The 22,912-nt window shown below is 41.8% G+C and overlaps 1 protein-coding gene across 9 annotated transcripts in view; it reads right to left on the bottom strand.

Moving 5' to 3' along the window:
* The window catches only part of Osbpl6 (oxysterol binding protein like 6), a 194,222-nt gene that overhangs the window by 12,555 nt on the left and 158,755 nt on the right, over positions 1-22,912 (bottom strand). For 5 of the 9 annotated variants that reach the window (XM_031370696.1, XM_031370700.1, XM_031370703.1 and 2 more), the window contains 6 exons: positions 19,223-19,388; positions 15,839-15,972; positions 15,069-15,092; positions 7,517-7,624; positions 5,367-5,504; positions 285-372 (listed from right to left, as the gene is read on the bottom strand). In XM_031370696.1, the coding sequence (XP_031226556.1) occupies positions 285-372; positions 5,367-5,504; positions 7,517-7,624; positions 15,069-15,092; positions 15,839-15,972; positions 19,223-19,388 (658 nt within the window). The remainder of the gene's footprint in view (positions 1-284; positions 373-5,366; positions 5,505-7,516; positions 7,625-15,068; positions 15,093-15,838; positions 15,973-19,222; positions 19,389-22,912) is intronic. The other 4 variants (XM_031370699.1, XM_031370701.1, XM_031370704.1 and 1 more) reach the window with 2 other exon arrangements.

Below are 22,912 nucleotides of genomic sequence, written 5' to 3'. Positions count from 1 at the left end.
AAATCCGCCTGCCTCTGCCTCCCAAGTGCTGGGATTAAAGGCGTGCGCCACCACCGCCCGGCTAACAGGAGGGATTTTTAATAACTAGAGGTAAACCTTCTCTGCTTAACCACATACCCAACAGATTTTCATAATTGCCACCTGGATAGATTATGGAAAAGAGAAGCTATGAATATTAAATTGAATAACTGCTGAGGGAGAGGAGGGAATGGCTGACGCCCAATTCGCCACGGTTAGAATGTAGCATGTAGATAGAACAACCCAGACACTCAAACGATGCGTACTTTGCCGAGAAATGTTGTCGGCGACACTGGTGTTGTCCTCAGATATGTTGTCACTCACGTCGCTGATGTAGGACTCATCATCAGAAGCCTAAGGAAGGAAGGGCGAGAGGTGGTGAGCGTGCTTCTTAGGACTCTTGCCTGGAGAGCTCAGATCACCAGATGGTTAAAAGTAGCCAACTCTCATTCAAAAACAGCAGATATCTCAGTGAAAGAATACCTGAGTGTCTTCTACAGGATGCTAGAGAGGAACCGCTGTTTTGAAGTAGCTCCTTGGCGGTGGTGTCACATGCCTTTAATCCCAGCACTTGGGAGGCAGAGGCAGGAGGATCTCTGTGAGTCTGGGGCCAGCCTGATCTACAAATCTAGTTCTAGGACAGCCAGGGCTACACATAGAAACCTTGTCTTGGAAAACAAAAAAACCAAAACCAAACAAAAAAACAAAACGTAGCTCCTGTCTTAGCTAAGGTGGGAGAAGCCAGTATGCTTAATTCAGGAAAATTAAGTACACAGCACATATACATAAAAGAAGGCCTGTGTCTCTACCCAGAGGACTCCAGATAGTCTGCCCAGAGCAGTGTTACTGAGCAGAGGGTGTGGGAGATGTCAAAGAAAGAAGAGGCGTTTCCCAGTCATTGAGACAAAGCACAGGAGGGAGGGAGAGGCAAAGGTAAGAACAATTAGGGAAACATTTACCCAAGGACTGCTGGGAAGTCAAGAGTGACTGTAGCCAAGCACAGGGAGACAGGAATTTAGCACAACAGTGATGATAGGTTTTTCAGACAACCTGAAGGACCATTAAAACTCAACAAGCTGCAAGGGAGTCCACACAGAGTCAGGCTTAGTTGTCCACAAGATGCTTGCAGCTGCAGCTTCCTTTAAAGAGGTGAGGTGAGCAGATGCTACACAGATCTAGGTAAGAAGCCCTAGTAAGCCTAGGATCTGCCAACTTATAGGAGGATGGGGACAGTATCAAACATTAAGTCATTGTCTTCATGAAAAAAATAATGGAGCATCCATGAAAGCAGCGGGCGTAGGGCGACAGCTCAGTGGTGGACTGCCTATTTAGCATGTGTAAGCCCTAGGTTCAAGCCTCAATACTGCAAAAACAAATGAACAAAAAACTAAAATGAAACCCAAACCGAGAGCAAAATTAAGGAACAATGTGAGGTACAGAGAGTCAGAGCGGTTAAGTAAGGGCACTGGAACAGTTAATAATTGGGAAACCAATGTCTCCACTTCAAGCAGGAAAACAGGCTCTCTTTACTGTCTTCAAAGTGCAAAGAACAGCATCTAAAACCAAAGCATCCCTACTGTAAAAGTATTAGGAAGTCCATGGGGGCAAACAGAGTTTGAAAATCACCTGCACAGCCATCACCTACAGGACCATTCAGTAGGCTTCATCCCCCGAACCTTAGAATGGCAGCATAAACACACACTGCATGCATCCTCACTACTGACAAGGATGAACACTCTTTGTTTGACATTTGTGTTTTTGGTGCCTTGAGGGTCTTGCTCCATAGCTCTGGCTAGCCCAGAATTCATTGTGTAGAATAAGCTGGACCACTTGCAGTGAGCTTCCTACCTGTGCTTCGCAAATGCTGGGGCTGCAATTACGCCCAGCATATCTGGGTCTTTGGTTTTGCAGTGTTCTGAACACATTTTGCCTTACAAGAGATGGAGCTCTTCATTAGCATTGGGAAAGGCAGCACATTTACTGTGCACTGATGGAATACAGAGATGAACCAGCATGCAGGTGCCTCCTCTGTGTCAGACGATGATGGGTAAGCTCTTTGTAAACCTGCTCGTCTTTCAACAGTTTTCTGTTATCGTATACACTGCATTTTCCCAGTTTGCAACCTATCTTTTTTTTTTTTTAAACTTTGTTTATGTCGACATTTTGCTACTTAGAGTTTTAAATTTTAATATGATAAAAACTATCAGGGTTGAGTGCACAGCTAAATGGTAGAGAGTTTACCTAGCATTCTCAAGGCCCTGGGGTTGATCTCCAATACTGCTAAAAATATTTTAACTAATTTTTAATTTCTAATATTTCCAGATTTGTTGATGATTTTAGGGTTGAAGGGTTGATCAGTCAGTAGAGTGTTTGTTGTACAAGCATAAAGGACCTGAAATCAGATTCCTAGCATCCATGTAAAAACTGGATGTGGTGCATGTACCTGAAATCCCAGCAATGGAGGAGAGGAGACAGAGTCTGCAGGCAGCCTAGACAAATCAATGAACACAGGGCTCAGGGACAGAATGTGTCTCAAAAAATGAGATGGAGAGAAACGGAAGAAGATACTGGAAGTAGACCTCTGGCTTCTGTACATACATGTGTATGTACACAAAGAAACGCCCAGAGGCATGCACATATAAGAACACATATACACATAGCCCCATACACAGTCACACACACAGACACACATACATATACAGAGAGGGAGAGAGAGAGAGAGAGAGAGAGAGAGAGAGAGAGAGAGACTAAGTAAATAAATACCAGGGTTGAAAAGAGTTCACATATTTCACATGATATCCTGACAAGACTGTACATATGGGTTAGGGCAGTAGGAATTTTACTTTTGCATGTGAGGTCTATAAACATGGAAAGTTGAGAATAAGAACATTTTTTATGGGCTGGAGAGATGGCTCAGTGGTTAAGAGCACTGACTGCTTTTCTGAAGGTCCTGAGATCAAATCCCAGCAACCACATGGCGCTCATAACCATCCATAACAAGATCTGACACCCTCTTCTGGAGTGTCTGAAGACAGCTACAGTGTAGTTACATATAAATAAATAAATTTTAAGAACATTTTTTCTTATTCATGTGTTTCCCCTCTACGTGGTCTCCACAGTTCTCACTGGTTGCAAGAGAGCTAGAGGGAACACTACCGGGCTCTGTAAAGCTGAGCTCATTAACTTGTAGGGAAGAAGAGGCCAATCAATCTTTTACCCAATTTCTCTAAAATAGTGGTTCTCAACCTTCCTAACACTGCAACTCTTTAATGCAGTTCCTCATGTTGTGGTGACCCTCCAGCCATAAAATTATTTCATTGCTACTTCATAAATGTAATTTTGCTACTATATCTGATATGCAGGATTTCTGATATGGGACCCCTGTTAAAGGGTGGTTCGGCCCCTAATGGGGTTGAGATCCCCAGGCAGAGAACTGCTGCTCTAAAATTAACCTCGCTCAAGGAGACAAAGTGCCTACCAGAATTGAATGTATATTGCCATCTTGTTTGTTGTTGGTATTTGTTAAGCCAACAGCCATGCTTAAGCACACTCTTCTGATTTCTCCTAAACTACTGTGTCATAAATGATACATTATCTCTCATGTAGAGTCCTGCAGACCGTGGACATGAGTCAGAGGTACACACATCCCATGTTTGTGTGCAGCAATGGGAGCTGGGTTGTTTGCTGTGGTCCTCTCACGTGGTCCTATACACAGATCAAGATCCTGGGGTATTACAAAGGTCTGTGTCTTGCCTGTGAGCTAAAAGGGCTGGAGCAAAATATTTTGGTTCTGAACTTCTGGGTTCAAAAATAAATCAGAGACTATATTCTAAAAGTGATTGACTAGGCATGTCCCTGTAGACACAAGTTTTAAAGCAGACACTAGGCTGGTAGATCATTCTGGAAAAAAGTAGGCCATCTTTTTAAAACAAATGATGTAGCTTTTAGTAGACGATTTTCTGAAAGGGTTCTGAGGACTCGTTAAGTAAATGGACTAGTAGCTACCACATTCCCAGTCAGGTAAACTTTGATGTGAGCACCTCTCAGAAGCATTGTGGGTGAATGACCTGAAAGAACATCTCCCTTCATTCAGTTAGCAAAGACTTAGTGAAGTCACCGGACTGTTGCAGAGACAAAACAGTGACGTCTCTACCTTTGTGGGACTTGCACAGGTAGAGGTAGAAACACACAAAATACAAGTGAAATAGATGAAACAAACTGTGTTGGGGAATGCTAACTCGGGGGGCCGGGGGAGAAATAAACAAGGCATACCAAGGGCTAGGGGAGAGAGGGAAACAGAAATACTGCTGCAGGCAGGTCAAGGTGGCTTCTGAGGAAGGAATTAGACTGTGTCTGTGGGGAGAAGCTAACACATATTTCTGGGAGAAACTCTCCGGCCAGCATGGATGCCAAGTGCAGAGGACCTGTCTCCACTGGCCACTGCAGAATAGAACACACAACCTGCATGTACCCTGCAACTGTGACTGGGATCCACACATCTGTGCTGGACTCAACTAGGTGAGTTTGTCACATGTGTTAGTGTGAAGGCTCAAGGAGCTTTCTAGAGGACACTCAAGAGGCTGGAGCAGGTTAGACTGACCCCGGAGCAAGAGGAAGAGGAGTAACAACTCTGAGAACATCGTGGTGACTACCATTTGAGTTTATTTCTTGGCCTATTCCTGAGTATTGTGGTAAGGGAAGAAGATGTGATTAAAGCTGCTATATTTGAAAACCTCTAAAACACAGGGCACATGGAGAGGTACGCAGTCCAGTTCTTTCCAGTGTGGGTCGTATAAAAGACTACTTCTCTTTGTTATAACATCTTTAGCAAACTGAAAACTCCAGGAATCACTCCTTTGGCTGCTGGAAGGATCTAGAACACAAAGGAACATGAGGCTACACCTGAGTACAGAGATCAGATTATTAGCATTTTTGTGTGACAGATAAATTGTTATTCTAAGAATACTGGGGACTGGGACACGACCAGATTTGTCTTAGAGAACTGTTAAATCACCGAACAGAAAATAGTCTTCCATTTCTCCCATCCTTTCTGCATTACCGAGTGGCCCTCACAATGACCTCAGATACTGCTGGTTTGGTTACTTTGGAACATATAAGTTTGATTATTTCCCTTTACTCATCCAAGTTAAGAGGCAGAGTTTCAGCCCAGAAACGCTTTCAGCCCAGGGACTGGGAAGCACCGTGGCTTACACACTTTGGCTCTGCTTTAATGTGAGCATCTATTCCTGTGAGATAAACACATATGACAGCTCAGAGTCCCACAGTCTTAGGGCTTTACCCAAACTCACAGTTGTAAGCACATGAGGTGGACACACCCAGGAACCTACCTCATTCTCTGATGAACTTGCAGACAGAAGCACCTCTTGGGCATCGAAGAACTCTGACACAGATTCTGACATGGAGAGGCGGCTCTCATTGGCCACCTGCTGCGACAGAGGGAGGTTGACATGGATTTGCTCACCAGGCTACAGGAGAGAGAAGCATATGACAGAATCATGTTTTCCCTCCTATAAGCACTGCTATTCCTCCAAATGAATCAGATGGTTTCCAGAGAATGCCAAACTGTCTGTTAACACCAGTGACAAGGTTTCGCTTGCCATCATGTATGATTCCATCTGCCGTGTCTAGAGACTCCAAAAGGCAGAGTTGAAAGACGGCGATGTTACAATTTGATTTCAAGACGATGCCCTACTGATATCAAATGGAAAGTAACAGGTGAAACCTCTATTAAAAATGTCAACTGACTGTAGTCTTAGGCCTATCATTACTAGTTATGGTCTAAGCAGTAAATTAAGCCTCAAGAAGAATTTACAGAAACTTCTAGAGACAGCTAAGCAGATAATGTATAAGATTAATTTCTCAAATAGGATATATATAATTAAATTTCCAATTAAATCATGAATTTTAAAACAATGAAACAAGTCTAGACTACTGAATGTCATTTCAAGTAAAATATTGTTTATATGTGCAATGGTACAAACATTACTCAGAAAAAAATTTTTTTAAAGATTTATTTATTTATTTTTTATGTATAGGAGTACACTGTTGCTCTCTTCAGACACACCAGAAGAGGGCATCAGATCCCATTACAGATGGTTATAAGCCACCATGTGGTCGCTGGGAATTGAACTCAGGACCTCTGGAAGAGCAGTCAGTGCTCTTAACCACTGAGCCATCCAGACCCAGAAAAAAAATTTTAAGAATATACTATATATTCCAATTCACTTTTCAGTTTGAAGAGTCCAATTAAGGATTATAGAGTAACTTTAAATTTTTCATTTATTTACTGGGTGTACATATGGGGGCACACATACATGTGCATGGTGGGAGGGTCTGAGGACAATCTACAGCAATCTACTCTTTCTTCCACTCTGTGGCTCCCTAGAGACTGAACTCAGGTCATCAGGCTTGGTGGCAAGTGCCATCCTTGACTTGCTGAGTCACCCTGCTGGCTCTGAATGTTTTTTAAAGTGGTAAATTTTAGAAGTATTCCTAGACTCTGCGCAATTGAGTGTATATAGGTGTGATTCAAGTTCAGCAGGACCCTGAAGATGAATGGGAATATGTGGACAACTTAAGCCAAAGGTAAGATGCCTTAGGATATTTCAAGCAGAACACTGAGAATGACTTAGAATAAAATATATGGCTTTTGTGCAAATATGACCTTAGCCTTAGCTTAAACTCATTAGCATTAGTTTGCTAGATGCATTGCCATACACAAAGCTCATGAGCATTACATAGCAATTTGACAAAAGCTCCTATGCATTTTAGCCTGCATTCTTTATGTTTTTCTATTTTCATGCCATTTCTTCAATATCAAAGAAAAATAGAATAGTTCTTATGGAGGGTTGTTGAAAGTGACTTGCGACAGCACAATGCAAACTGCTCAGTGCAGTGCCCAGCACCGTGAGTTTTCCCTTGACACCCGTTAGCTAAACCCAGGACCTCTGTTGGCTAGACAAGCAGCCTGCCACTGAGCTACACTTGCAGTCCCTGCTGGCTTTGATGGTCTGAGCTGTCATGAAGGACCCTAGCAGCACCCTTGGCTTTGTTTTTAGCAAGAGCAGGTAGCTCCTTCCCCAACACAACGCCCTCCAAAGAAACCTGAAAGCAATTGTTTATTTAACAATTTCTCAGCTAAAATGTTTTTTTCAACATTTCATCAGACATTTGTTGATAATGAACATATTAAATGAAGGACAGGACAGATGCAGAAAATGAACAAGCTGGGATAGGTATATAAATTAAATATTTGGTGACATCAGGTGAACATAGAAATAAGTAAGAGAGACAGTGACCACCAAAAATAAATGATATCAAGTTCACCTACATCTTTTTACTTCAAAGACTACTGAGCTGTTTCTGACATGAGATAGAATATTATTAACAGAAAATAACTGTTTAAAATAGGAGAATATATGCAGTGATTTAGACACCATTAAAAAGGTATTCTATATCCACTAATAATGAGCCTTACCTCATCGGGGCTAGGGATAATATTTACACTGACAACGTGATCACAGATGGTAGATTCTGAGTGTATTCTGTTCAGCCGACTCCGGAGCTCAGCATTCTGGTTAAGTGCCTTAAAGTAACAAAAACTGCAACTGTAACTGCACATTAATAAGCAAGTGTTACGAACAAACATAAGGGACAACTTGAGACAGCAAATTCTGAGATGTTCTCTGATTCTGGGGGTCTTACCATGCTCTGGCCCATGTAAGTTAAGAAGGAAATAAATGGCTTAGAATTATGACATTAATTTTTTTTGTAATATAAGACCACTATTTAAGTAGGTTAGTAAACTGAAATGTTTAATGGGCTTCATAAAAATGATACGTGGATTTTTCTCCTCCTTAAAGGCAAATCCATTACATCCAAGACCAGTCTCATATATATTATTTTGTGCAGTCTGGGATGATATGATTATATGTGATATGTGATATATGATATATGATATATGATATATGATATATGATGATATGATATAATTTTTGTGTATTTCCCTTTTGTGCTACTCTCTAAAGTTTAGGATTCATTTCAAAGCCATCATCTTACAAATATTTGGGATAATTAATGAACTGGCTTTAGTATAGAGAATTATCTTTCAGTCTGATGAAAGGAAATGGCTGTTTTTATTTTTTCTAGGAGCTCATAATTAATCCTCTTGGCAGTACAGTGGAACCAACAAAAGCAACCTAAAAGGTGCTTTGGCCAAACAGCACAGACACAGACAATCATAATAAGAACATAAGTCCAACAGCAGCCAACTCTGAGTTTCAGTCAACACACCAGAAATTAGCATCCGTAAAACACAGTTTACACAGTCTCCCACATGCAGCAACTGTGCCTGATACAAGAACAGCTTCACATAAGCACGCCCCTTCCCGGACTCCTGTGCCTGAAGCTCAGAGAGCCTCCTGCACTTCACACTGATGCGTGGGAATGTGGTCCATTTCCGTGTCAGGATTCAGCTCACTGGAATTTTATCAAGCTTCAGGCAGAATGGCTCTGTGAGGACAAGGCCTGTGCAAGAATGGTCAATCCCCTTCCTTTCTGTTAAAAGTGGGAATTTCTAGATGGACATGGGTGTCTTAAGAGTAGATAATATATGCCAGGGCTTACTAAAGGGCGTCTGCCAGCTTTTGTTTAGAGCCTTTAGAACAAGTTTGTACGCTATGTTAAGCAACACATTGGATCTGAAATGACAAGTATGGGTGGTTTGAAGGTGAGTACTAATCCAGCAGCATTGCATGCAGGGAGAGGAGGAAATGTCTGGCTATCTAAGAAACCACGGACATACTAAGCAAGGGATGTGTGTAAATAAGCCATGTACCTCAAAGGAAAAAAATTCTAATATCTTGTCGTCAGTATAAATGCTTAGATCATTTTTAAAAAGTATTTACAAATTTATTTAATGTACATGAGTTCTCTATGACAGATGAGGGCATCATACAGAAGAGAGTGTCAGATCACGTTATACATGGCTGTGAGCCACCATATAGGTGCTGGGAATTGAACTCAGGACCTCTGGAAGAGGTCCATCTCTTTAGCCCCCTTAGATCATTTTTAATAGGAGCAAAATCCCACTTACAAATTTGAAAAAGAAATGGTTGCTTCAAGCTGATCCTTTTTGGCTGGCTTACTTGTTATTTATGTGGGCACTTCCTTTGCCCATAAGCATACACAGTCACTGAAATATTTGGGCCAAATCTACCTTGTATACCTACACATAAATGGGAGGGCTCTGCTAAACCATGGATGAGCTGATTGGCAGAGACCACACCTTCTGTTGACACTGGAACATGTTCATGGATCATCCCCCATGAAATCACAAGAGTAGGTAATGCTCTTTTTCAAGGAAGGAATGTTATAAAACACATGTTTTCAATTAATAAGGCATGTTGTGCAACCTCTTCCTCTGAGTATTTAAAAATACTAAGAGCTCATTGAAACTCATCTTAGCCAGTTTCCACTAAATGTGATCCTGCCTACAGACATGTGAAAGGACATACAGGAAAGCCTTAAGCAGTAAAACCAGTAGGAACTAAACGAGCTTTTTAAATTGTTTGTATATGTTTTAAATGTGATGCTAACTTTTTCTCTTTTTCTGGCATATAAGGGCAAAAATTCTGGGAGTGGGAAGATGATGTTTTCTGGATTTTAAGACCAAGTAGGTAAGACATATAAGCTATTGGCGGGCCTGAATCCCCTCCCCTACTTTATTTCTCTTTTGGGATACAGCCTCACTATATAGCCCACGACACCTTAAAACTTGGAATTCTCCTGCCTCAGCCTCCCGAGGTCTTGAGATTACAGACTTGTGCTACTATGCCCTGGCAATAGGCTGCGACTCCTTTTATTTACAAAGTAAGGCAGTCGTGGCGGTAACTTCTGATGCTCATTTCAAATTTGTCTAAAATGCCAAGTTGAGATCTTGCACAGTGCTCCTTGGTCAACATTCGGAAGAACAACTGCATACCACCAAGAGTGTCAAGTAATGCTGGATCTGAGGGTTTCCTGGTATTTACACTTGTAAGGATGAGGCTTTCTATACTTCTAAGGGCTGACCCTGCGCATCTGGCTGTCAAACGGGAAAACAACCGGGGTGTTTTCCCGTTGTGTGTAGTGCATTTAGACATTTATTGGAATAGTCTGGAAAGAGATGTTCTCAACCCACATCTTTAACTTTCTTAGTGTTAAACCCCTGTTTTCTCCTCAGTTAGGTGGCAAACAGTTATCATTGAAATAAAAGAAAAAAATCTTAAGTGTATTCCTTACTGAGATAAAGAATAACAAAGATTCTTAATTCTGTTTTGTTTTGTTTTTACTTTTAACTTTTCCAAATTTCAAAGGTAAAATTCCTGAAATTGTTGCTAAGAGTTAAGGTTAAAAATCTGTGCTAATTGTCGTGGAGAATAATTGCAATTGGTTGCCAATATGTTGACACTATGCCAAAGAAAACAAGCTTGTATTTTACTTTTAAGCACAGCACAACACATTTTACTAGTCCAAAATGTCAAAGTTGTAACAAACCCAGAACTGAACCTAAACTAAATCCTACTTCTATTTCAAACAGACATCACCCACACGCATTCAGAGCAAATATTGGAAGGAAGTAACTTCTTTGTTAATATATACGCAGTGGTAGACACAAAAGGAGTAGAAATAAGTCACCCCGACTCATGTAAACTTCAGCCAGCAACCAGGCATGCATCAGCCCGTTTCAGCAATCTTCCTCAGGCTGGTTCCTCCTTTTGCCTTGATGATCAGTATGCTTGTGAAATTGGCTGCAGCCAAGTGTGTGAAAGCTGGGCATCGTGTTCCTCAGCAGGGCCCACAGCCACCTTTTCTAATGGTATCATGGAAATTGAAGCTACTGAGGAACAGTACTGAGAAAGCAATGGCAACTGGAGTGATAATCACATGGAAGAGCCCAGAAGAGGATACATAGGGAATGTGCTCAAGGAGAGTGAACAGGTCAGAGCAAGAGAAAAGGAGGCAGACCCCAGCCACAGGTGCCAGCTGCTGAGCAAGAGAAACTACAGACACCTGCCTGGAAGAGGACTGCTTTGTTTGGTACGTAGGGGCCAAGGCCAGCAGGGAGAAGCAGAGTAGCACTAGCTACTCTGTGCTACTAAGCTGTGCCTACAGTTCTGCACTGAGCAGCCACACAGGGATGCTCCGCACTGCCCAGTGAGCCTGGACTGTGTGGGAGGCCCCACAGACCACGTCCATTCCCCTGCCTCTTGTCCTCAAATATACCAGCATCTAACACATTCAGAAAAGCAGTTCCCATTTGCTCTGTTCAGACAGTTACTATTCCAACTCATAATCAATCCTTATGCCCCAACTTCTTCAGACAATAGATGGAAAGTCACCCTAGACTCAGGGAGACACTGGCACAATCACTTTACTAAGTGGAATTGTGAGTTCTGGGAAAGGAACATGGCTGCTTGAGTTGGAAAAGGATTAATAACCCTGGGCAAGAATTTTCATATAATCAAAATCAAATCCTTTGAGTGAAGGTAAAGCTGGTTGCAAAGAATGAGAAAATTAATGCAAGAACTGTCAAAACTCAATCAGGGCAAATATCCTTGTTTTGTTTTGTTTTTTAATTTAAAAATACTGTTATATCTAGAAAAGGAAAAAGTATAAAATATACTTTTAAATTCATACAATATTACCTAACTGTTGTTACCACTGTATCAATCTTTCTAGCACTTTCTCTGCTATGCCCCTTTTAAATTGTTTCCCAGGTGCGTGCCTCTCACTCCGCATCTGCACTTTATTCAATAGCCATAAAGACAGGATTCAGCCCCTGTGTAAACATGATTTAGATAGCAGCTCATTAAACAATGGTTTTGTATTATCAGACACATAGATAGTTACTAAGTTTTATTATAATAAATACATTGTGATGTCTGCATAGACACACAGAGACAATAAAATTTAACATATAGCTTAAAAAAAATGTAAAGGATCTATGAAAAACATCTTCATACCCCCTAAATTTGACGAAGTCCCAGGGAACTGTAGAATTCAGAGACAAATAAATGCACTTGGAATTCTTCTCCTATCACAAACTATGTATTTACAGACTGTGTAATGCTGTGGGCAGGAAAGCTGTCAGATGCTACCGATGGGATTTTAAATTACGCCTTTAATGTGTCTTGAGCAAACATTTGGCTTATAGTCTCATTTTCAAAATATTTCAATAATTCTAAATGTGCATTTCCCCCCTCAGCACACACCTCTGAAGCTCGCTGTCAGGTCAACTCACAGGAATGCTCCCTCCTTCCCCCCACAGCAATGCACAAAAATAATGACTCGCTTAATGACTGTGGCCTGTCGACTAGTGAAATACAGTAGTTGTGGCTGGAGTAGATGGTCATATGCTGTTGCTCACATTTATACAGGTTCAATTCACACTATATTCAGCACAAGCTATATACAAATTCTGCGGTGAGAAACCAAACTGGCAACGGTAATGGAGCATACAGACAGACTCACATGGACCCTGATACGTGACTGTTCTGTTAATTGGAAGTGCCAAAGCAGTCTTAGTTTTATGATACGTGATTTGACTTTAGTGGTCATAAAATGAGGGCTGATGTTAAGTAAGATCATCTATAAGGGACAGATGCCAAAGAAAATGTCCTGTCCTACACACGTTAAGTCTTAACATCTCTGCTTGTCACGGTTGTGAAAGTTATGTTTCGAGAGGGGTAAAAGTATAAAAATTATGTTGTGTTTGTGTCCATAGAGATTAGGGGAGAGGAGTTTATTGGTCTCTCCAGCCTTGCAAGTCTCCACTTACTCAAGGCAGGTAACAATTTATGCCAGGCACGTAGTGAAGAATGCTCAGCTCACCTACTTCAGATGCCATGCACCTGTTGAGGGTACTGGAGTTTGTTCAGTTGATATGATATATCCTGAGAAGCTTTACTAAAAGTGCAGCACTGTTATCGTTAGGATTCTGTCAAGCAGGACTTATGTCAAACGTTCAGCTGGTGGCCAAGCCATGTTGATCCCATAGCATCTCGCAAACTCAGTCCTTCCTCCACCTCCCATGAAACCTCTTTGGTTTGGGAATATTATCTCACATACCATAAGACAGTCTAAAATAATGAATCTGAACAACTGCTTTTGCCTTCATTTCATCCATTTTCCATACTACTATACCTGACTACTCTTTCTAATATACAGAATGCCATAATATTTTCCATTTCTGGTAGCTAAATTTCTTTAAGCCTTCCTTATCATTGATAGCATAAATGTATTCCTTTGTGTAGCTCTCAATGGGCTGGTTATCATCTAATGACTACCTATGGAAGAATTTCTCCATTCACCAATTCTCTAGATGCCCTACATAGTGTTCAAAATATTAGCATTACTTCACTACAAAAGCGTAAACTGTGCCTAAGCAAAGGCTGTGGTTTCTAAAGCAGAGGCCCACCTCAGCAGTGATGGATGGCAATGTGGCCACTGAATGCTTGGCTGGCTCACCTAGGGAATATACATGGACACGATACTGTTAATGTAGGCAAGAGCTATGATACACAAGTGTAAGCATGGGATTCTCCATGGCTCATGTGCAACAGTCTTAACAGGCCCATATTATTTTCAAATATTTTGAGCCCTTGGGTTAGGAAGAAAATGTAAACCCCAAACCAAACAACCCAAGGAAAATCTACTGAGGCTCTGACTTAAGATGCAAATAAGTCTCCCTCAGGAGGGAAACGTCCACCCTTTGTGTAGTTCCCAATGGGCTGTACTTTAACTCAATGGGAGTCCTTTAACTCAAAGGACTTTTGACAGAGTTGACACCCTTGCAGTATTTCACTCCTTCACTTTAGTGTTCGATCCTTCTTCATTCCCTCAGAGCACTCTCCCAGTGAATCTGATCCCTGGCTGTGCTTGCAGCTCACTGGTCTCTTGCTTTTCAATAACCAAGGTCCCACAGAGCCCTGCTGTGAATGGCACAGTGTGGTCCCTTTAACTCTTTCCTGGGTGGACAGTACTCATCTTAACAACAAGATCGCGAGCTTCCGGGGAACCAGGTCTATGACATTCCATATCCTGCATGATATCTAGTCATTTACATGCACACATGAATGAGCAGATGGTTTTCTGGTTTTCTATCACTGTGATCTCTCTTTCTACTTATTTATTTCTAGATGCATCCAAAGCTAAATCCTAGATCTCTCTCCATTTTTTTTTTTTTTAGAGAGGGTTTCATGAATCCCAGGCTGACCTCGAACTCACTATGTAGCCAAGGAAGGCCTTGAGTGCCAAGTCTTCCTGCCTCCCTACCCTAAGCACTAACATTATAAAGCATGTGGTATTTTGCCCAGTTTTCTGTGGTGGTAGGGGTTGAAATTAGGGCATGGTGCGTGTTAGGCAAGCATCGGATCAGCCTAGCCACACCCCCCAGACCTCCAGCCCATTCTTTGTCTTAAGGAGAAGCATACGAAAGCAAGCAAGCGGCAAGCAAGAAACAAATCTTATTTTTGTTAGTATTTGCTCAGTTTCTGCCACTGGCTTCCATCATCAAATGTACTAAAGAAACACCTCAGCACTTTGGGGTCCAGGGTATATTTTGTAGGTCTTCAAGATGACACCAACGTGTTTGTCTGACTTCTGCTTCATGGTGCATTCACAACAATGACTCAGAAGATCAATTAGTATCAACAAAGCATGGAACAGATTCATTGACATGAGCAGATACCAGAACCTTTGCAAGGTTCTGAGTGAAGTCCTCTACGGGCTGCCAGGCAGGTGCTGTGGTGATGCACATGCTCCTGAGGCCCTGACCCGGTCCTGGAGGCAGCCTATGTACCTCATCTGATAGCGCTTTGTGGTGCTGGGGATGTGTAGCCTAGATACTGGCACTGCATTATGGGAGACTGAATACTGAAAACACTGACAGATCAGGTACAGAACCACACTGACGGAAGTTCACATCTCATTGTTAAGGACTACGGGCATATTCAAGCAGGATCCCATCCACATGGAGAACCACTTACCCAGGATTTGCCGGCTCCTTCACTCTGATCCAAGGCACCAGGAAGTGAACAATATTTTTTATAAACACTGAGTTCTCACACACGGAAAAAAAAATCACATAACAGCATTGCATGCTCAAAGGAATCAAACTGAGTGCATTTAAGGACTGACTGGAGAAGATGTTTATTACAGAGGAAGAAGCGTGCGCAGCTTTCAAAAACTGATGATGGAAACCTCAACTCTGAGGTATAAGGGGGTGCATTAACTATTAGTAAGATAAAATGTGACCTATGCTAAGATATAAACGTCTAACTCAGGGAGCATAACAGACAGAAGAGAACTCCAGGTGTGCAAATCAGAAAAGAAACAGGTTCATAACAATACGTAACTTTCAACAAGTGTGGAAGACCTAGTAGATTTTGTTTTATTTACCATTCGATTGAATATATTATGGAATATTCCTTAAACATGTAAATCATGTATAAATGCTTGTGGGGTTTCTTTTCTTTTAAATCAGGGGGCTGACAAATGACCCCAGACATTAATTCGAGTAGTCAAAATAACAATTATATATACTCAGCAATTTCTGTTCCTTTTTACCTTACCTTGACATTTTTAGAGGAGAAAACTAATAAAATTCAATACTGACTCTGCAATGTCTTGGGAGAACGTCCGAGGAACACGCCACCCTCCCCTACCCCACTCCCACCCCTGCACCGCTGCCCCACCCTCCCTTACTCTTTGCCCAGCATCTTCAGTTGGCCATGCATAGGAAAACACGTGGGTTTACCTGTGACAGAGACTGTCGGAGCCTGGCCATCTGTGTGCTGTGGCCTTTGTTGTGATCTTGCTCTGAAACCATCTGCTTCAGCTTCTCCTTCTCTATAGCTATGCTGTTAAACGCAGACTTCAAAAGAGAATGCACTGAGTAGAGAGAGAGGTGAGAGACAAACACTCAACCCAGTGGAAGGATCATGCGGGATGGGATGCCAGCATCTGTACATCCTAACTGATATCCAGACATCTTCCAGAAAGACTAGGTTACAGTCTAAATTAAAAAAAAAAAATCAGCCTATAGAAGAAAAAAGAACCAAACTAGCCTTAAATAGAATCTGAGCATCTATACCCAAAACAAATATGGCAATTGTAATTAATTAAAATGGAAACTTTCATACTTCATACCAGCTGAGCCAACACAGTTTGGAAGTAACATCCAAAATATCAACATCAATTCTTAACATCAATACTCAGAAATTAACTCGTATCTCTAGAGGGAAAAGAAAGCAGGTTTTGTTTGTCATGTTTGATGATAATATTTAGAGCCATTCTGTTAAAGTGCCATGTGACTCAAGAGTTATTATAGTTATTTCCACGGAGTGTACACCTCCAAACAGAACATTTTACGGGACTTGTCAACACAAATCAGTCAGTGGATCCAGAAGTTCTGACTGGTTTCTTTGGAGTGGGAAATGATTTGGCTGTAAAAACAACACCCACATTGCTTTCTCAGCAATGTGTCTCAGTGTCAAAGGCGCTTCCATTTAAAAGCAACCCCTCTTTAAAGGCTGCACCTCTTCCCTCATTTCCTACATGCCTAATAACTTAGTATAATCAGAGGCAGTGTTGTGGTCTGAAACCACAAAAGGTTGGATTTACATGTTTCAAAAGCATGGGAAGTCTTCAAATATAGGCATTTCCCTATTTGAAAGGGGTTACTTTTAGAGGTATGAACATCCATCCGTACAGCATAGTGGCCTGAACTAAGGGAGGTGGACTGGAACTGGGGAGGTGTCAGGGACCTAAAGAAGTCACGATCTTTCGGAGATAAGGCTGACAACTGCTTTGTTTTGCAGGGCTGAGAGGAACTCAAAGCCTGGGCAAGGGAGGTACTCTATTACTGAGCCACGCTATTGCCTCACATTCTATTAATTCATGTGCAGTATTCCAGCAGCTGAAAGCTAACCACTTGACAGCTGGAATTAACCCTGCTGTTGATGTTAAGGTGCCTCATAATGCCTTTCCGAAGAGTCCAATCAAGGCATGGGTCTGTCTATTTTGTCCCTCTTGTGTAGAACATTTGGATGTCTGATGAAAAAAAAAAAAAACCCTTGTAGTTTCAACATAGGCTTTAAAACACTGTTGAAACTTGAGTTTCCTGGAAGCTTTAGGACTGTGACATCTTGGGGCTGCCATCAGCTCATCCTTTCTCTGTGCTTTGTTCACCTGTGTGTTCTCTTTTCCCAGCCACTGCCAACTGGTCCCAGAAGCAAAAGTCCTGGCTATGAATTTGAGCCCCATGGAATACCACGGTTCCGATCACAAAATTAGCTTCCAACTTAACAAAGCAATGAAACATGTGTTTATAAGGCATTAGGGGATGACATCAATAGACAAATCCATAGAAAAATAATACTATGATTGTTTTAGGATTATGAAGTTGACATGATATCTGACTATGATGTAAATATCTAAATAGTATCACAGGGCAAGAATCAATCTGGATGCAGAGGCTCTTGTTAAAACCACAGCATAACCTTGCTGACAGTCTAAGATTGTACATTATTTGCTAAGTTTCCAGGTATGTTCTCAATGTTCACCCTCTTATTCTAAGCAAATAAGTGGCTATATTATAAGATAACTACATTGCCTGCCTCCTGGGGCAATGCATAGCATGACCTTCAGTTTTGTCTGAGGAACTCATCACTGGAAAGGAGAGAGGCAGAAGAACAATAATGGGTTTCCTAAGTACTACATGAAAAGAAATAGGTTTATAATAATTAGTAACTTTCAACAAATTAAAATCTAAGTGGAAAAACGGAAAGTTCATAATAATTAGTGACAATATACATTGGTTTCTGTAGTGGGACATGTTCCATTTCACATACCTTTTCAAGGATATTTTCCTGTCTTTCTTCCTTTCTCTCTCTCTCTCTCTCTCTCTCTCTCTCTCTCTCTCTCTCTCTCTCTCTCTCTCTCTCTCTCTCTCTCTCTCTCTCTCTCTCTCTCTCTCTCTTTCTTTCTTTCTTTTTTTGAGACAGGGTTTCTCTGTGTAGCCCTGGCTGTCCTGGAACTCACTCTGTAGACCAGGATGGCCTCGAACTCAGAAATCCGCCTGCCTCTGTCTCCCAAGTGCTGGGATTAAAGGCTTGCACCATCCCAGCTCAAGGATATTTTCAAACTTATGGACCAGCAGCCTCTGGTGAAATGTTGCACTGAGTTGTGCAAAGGGCTGAGAGACAACACAGGGTGTACCTCCCTCCTGATATTTTAAAAAGGACACTGCTCAGGAAGGTGCTACCTTAAACCAAAAGATCAATATTGTTTACTGCCAGCCTGAACACCATATAGCAAGTAGGTATTGATGTCTCTCTAGAAAGGGCAACCCAGTAAACTTGTTAAACCTTCCATGTTGTGGGTGATTATATCAATGGAAATCACAAAACACTCTTACTAAAAACTTAACATACAGAGTGTGACTGACTTCCCATCCCTCAAAACTCAGTTGGCTTTTGATGCTCTGGCCAGTGCAGTGTAACAGGCCAGATGCTCTACCAGTTCTTGGATGAGACTGGCAGCGTCTACTCCTAGTGTCTCAGAACCCTAAGCTGCCATACACAGGAAGAACGGTGTGGCTGTGAGCGGTCTTCCTGGTGTGCTGTCAATGTACACGAAACATGGTGGAGGTCACTGTGTCAGCCCAGGCTCCAGCTGAAAGCCATCGAGTGAGCCAAGTCAGTGACCCATGGCAGCTCTCAGCTGAGCACTTGCTCCATTCTTCACCCAGTTGAAAAGCACAAGAGTGAAACTTGTTTGAAAAAGGAATACATTTTTTTTCCTGGATAAGATTAAGTAAATATGGATTATAAGATAAGTACACTGAGAAAAACGATGGTTAGAGACAGTATCTTGCTGGGCTGCCTAGGAAACAAATCCCTCTTTGCTTTTCTGCCTCTTCCTTTCCAATGACAAGTTACTCAGTCAAAATTGAAGGTCATGCTGTGTGTTGTCCTGGTGGGCAAAATGTTGTTGTAAGCCTTCATAAGCTGTCGCATTCCGCATATTGACAGAGCTCCACCCACATATTAACCAGCCCACCCTTCTGGAGTCCTCACCTACGCAAAGATAAAACAATCTTTCATAAAATTCCCTGCCGTCAAACACCTTGTAGTGTTACCTTTCTGTGCAATTAGACAAAATTCTTCTTGTAGCTTGGTATAATCCGTGGAACTTTCCAGAGGGTCGGTGAGGTGGCTAGGAGGAGTCTGAAACTCAATGTCCGCACAAAGGTTGGGGTTGGAGGAGTGCAGACGCACGGGTGACATGGTGGCACTGAAAGGAACCTGGAAGGGAAGGTGTTAATTATTCAAGTGTCACCACACTCGATTCAACCATCTCCTCTGCCTTCCATAGGGCCCTTCCCTGTTACAACCACACACTCCTTTCTGATGATGCCCATGGAGAGCCTCATTTACTTTACAAGCAGTGTAGACTGGGAAGAGTTAGTCTTCTCTCTGAGAGTTCAAGAATTCCCATTGGATTTGCCTTCTTACAGAGAATAATGACTACACACCTCTGAATCTTCACTTGTCCCTAGAAGTAACTGGCAGAAAAGACCAACTTGAACCTTGATGTAGTGGACCTGTTCTCAAACAGTCAGAATGCAATTTATATTCACTTCTCTTTGAGCCTAGGCAGGATCTTAATAAACATAGAAATACATCTAAAGACTCACTTGGTTTATAGCCTCTGGAAGAAGCAAGTATATAGTGCATACACTAATGAATTAAAGAGACCCAGTCATTTAAAAATATACTGATTAATATATTCACAAAAGAAACCTATTATGTGAGTCACTGCCATTTGCCCTTGTGATTACCCACTTCTCTGTTATATGGACGACTGTGGCTTATGAACCAGTCATCAGTGAAAAGCATTAGTAGAAAGGGTCACATTGTAGACCATTCCCAACTGGCAACAGAAAAACGTTCCTGTCCAGACTGGGTCAGGAACTAGGCTTGTGCTGGGTGAAAGCAAAGCACTTTCTTGTCCTTTGTAGGGGGTCAGCCTGAGGGTGACAAGAGCTATTGGTTAATCATTGCTGGGAAAGGGAAACGCTATTCTTCTAGCTAGCCGACTAGCTTACTTTCTTAATCTTACCACATAGATCTTCTCTTAGCTGTCCTGAGGAGCCATAACACAGACTCCACAAAAGCTGAATTTTCTACAATTGAAGGGCTAACTCTTTCTCCCTGACTAACTTGCAATACTTTGGTGTGTGAGAGAGGTGCATGTGTGTGTGTGTGTGTGTGTAAAACACTGAATTTCCTTAATAGGCTTTTATTTTAAATTTTATGGATAGGATAAAAGGGTTTTCAGTCTGTCTGTCTCTTGCTTGCTCTTATAGGGAGATAAGTGGAGAGAAATAAAAAAAAAAAAAATTCTGGCCCATGGGCAATGACTTGACTGATGACCCCATCGATGTAGTTCAGCTGTGATAGTGAGTACTTTATCTGGAAAGACATCAAAGGGAAGAAGCTATTGCTGAGGAAGGAAGAAAATGGGAAACTTCCCTCACTAACATAACCTACGATGAGCACGCTAACACACATTCTCTGAGGCCTTCAGAGGTATCAAAGCCATCATCCTTTATCCTCAATAGGAACCACAGTGACCATGCTGGGATATGCCAATGGCTGCCTACCTTATTAGTCTCAAACCTTCCTCCTGACCCAAATCTAAGGCAGAGAAGTATTAAATGAGTCCTTTGAGAGAATGGAGTACTGGAGTTCCCTTATGTTGGGGACTCTATAGCAATGACAGAGAAGCTTTGGGAGGTACTAAAAGAAAAAATGGGACCTGTGTAGAAAGTGATTAAAAGTGGACCAAGGAATATTAAGAAAAGCAAACTCGGGTGTTTGGTGTTGGGAGATATAGTACACGGAGGGTCATGGGAAAGTTTCATGTCACTCAAAAATCCTCAAGAACTCAGCCAGTACAGGTGTTTCTTCTGAGCAGGCTACGTTAGCCTCGGGAGGTGCTGTGGAGTGGCTGCTGTAAAAATTCACGGAGTCCAAGAAGACCCCATATTTGTGCATGATAAAAGCCTCTCTACTAAATGCTCAAATCAGATGCTAAGAAGAAACACACATTTTACAAATTTATAATTTGAGCATAATTGAGTTTTAAACTGACTCCTAAAACAGAAGTGGCTGCTTTGTATATGACCCATGGGGAATGAACTCACAATATTCCAAGCTAATTGCAACTAGACAGTTTCCTGGGAAGATGAAAACTATTTTTGTACACATTCAACTGAATTAAATAGTTATCTTTTTTTTTCCTTAGAAGTGTGTTGAATGGGTCATTTTAATTTGAATTTGGCCGAGGAATTTGAAAAATAGAGAATACAAATCAGGATGTATTCATGTAAGTGACTATTTGCTCAGCCCGAGGACTCACTCAGTTTTCATTCATTGACACTGGACGTCATTTGGATAGAAAGCACGTTAAGTGGTAGCCGGCTTCTTGTCAGCAGTGAGGGCTGGAATGGGAGCTGCCAACAGCTCCCCACACTCAGAGTTCTGAATCTTGAGTGTTGAGTGTGAGCCTTGCTCCTCTGCTCGGGATAGAACCTCAAGGCTTCCTAAGAAGCCCTGTGACAGGGAGGAAGCCTGGTTCAGGAACATTCTGATGCCAGTGGCTGGAGTATGGAGTGGAAATGTTAAGGGACTCCCCTAAGATTCACCTACAAGGCAAAAGAGAAGGGTAATTTTGAGGACAACTGCTGGCCTCCAAATGTAGCAATGGTCACCAAGAAGAAGGTACACTGCTGTGTCCAGTAATATTAAGCGTAAGAGGTCTTAAGAGGCAGGGTGAAAAGTCCTGTTAGTATTCTGAATGTACATTTGGGGTACTGTTGGTTTAGGAGGAAGTTGACCATTCTGAGTGCCAGTGTTAAGGCCCAACAAGAACACATTTTGGAAACATCTCCCCAGGTTGAGTTTTCTTACCAAACTCATTCACCCCAGATGCCTGAGTGGAAGATGATAATACTGACTAGCATCCTAGCAGGATGAGGCAAGTTCAAATGAGGGGTAACTTCCATGTTGGGAGGAAGAGGGACACTGGAAGAAACAGGGAGGCTGAGTTGGGCCACTGGGGCTGGGGATAAAGGTTAGGGGTCAGTGGTGATCCTACTCAATGCCTTGTAAACACAGAGTCAGAGTACAGCTCTCAAAGGGCAGCAGCCACCCAACGCCAGTTATTTCTATGTTGACAGCACCCTTTTTCACTAGAATCACCTAAGTTAATTTTATAATTTCTGTGGTCACAGTGATGTTGGGATGTGGACATCAATGCTTCTTGTTTTAACAAGCTTTTCCCTCTGCTTCCAGCTGAAGAAATATATAAACTTACTCTATGCAAATAGGTACTAATCCTAACTTTATTATTTTCACTGTATGCAAAGCTTAAAAACTGAGCCCAGGAGAAACACCCTCACTTCCTCATGTGGTATTCTGGGAGTTTATTATTAAGGAAGCATCAGCATTTTCACAAGATAACTGATCTTTGCTTTCCAGACTCTGATATTGTTACTTCTCTAAAGACCATCTGGGTTTGTTCAGTCTATTCCTTCAGCTGGTTAGGTGTCTACTGTGAGAATCTCTTACCGACTCAGAGGCAGAGACTCCATTTATTTGCATTTGAATATATCCACTGCACCATAAACGCAATTTCAGTAATGACTTGGTTCAAATATTTGTAAAACTATGAATGTCAGAGTCAGTCCCCTAATTAATTCCAAGTCACTGGTTGACTCAATAATCAAAAGTAATTCTATCCCATAGTCTAGCTAAGCACTCAC

This window comes from Mastomys coucha, unplaced genomic scaffold (assembly GCF_008632895.1).
Source record: "Mastomys coucha isolate ucsf_1 unplaced genomic scaffold, UCSF_Mcou_1 pScaffold15, whole genome shotgun sequence".
NCBI lineage: Eukaryota > Metazoa > Chordata > Mammalia > Rodentia > Muridae > Mastomys > Mastomys coucha.
Note: the sequence above shows the minus strand (reverse complement) of the source record. Positions and strands in the feature narration are given on the sequence as shown.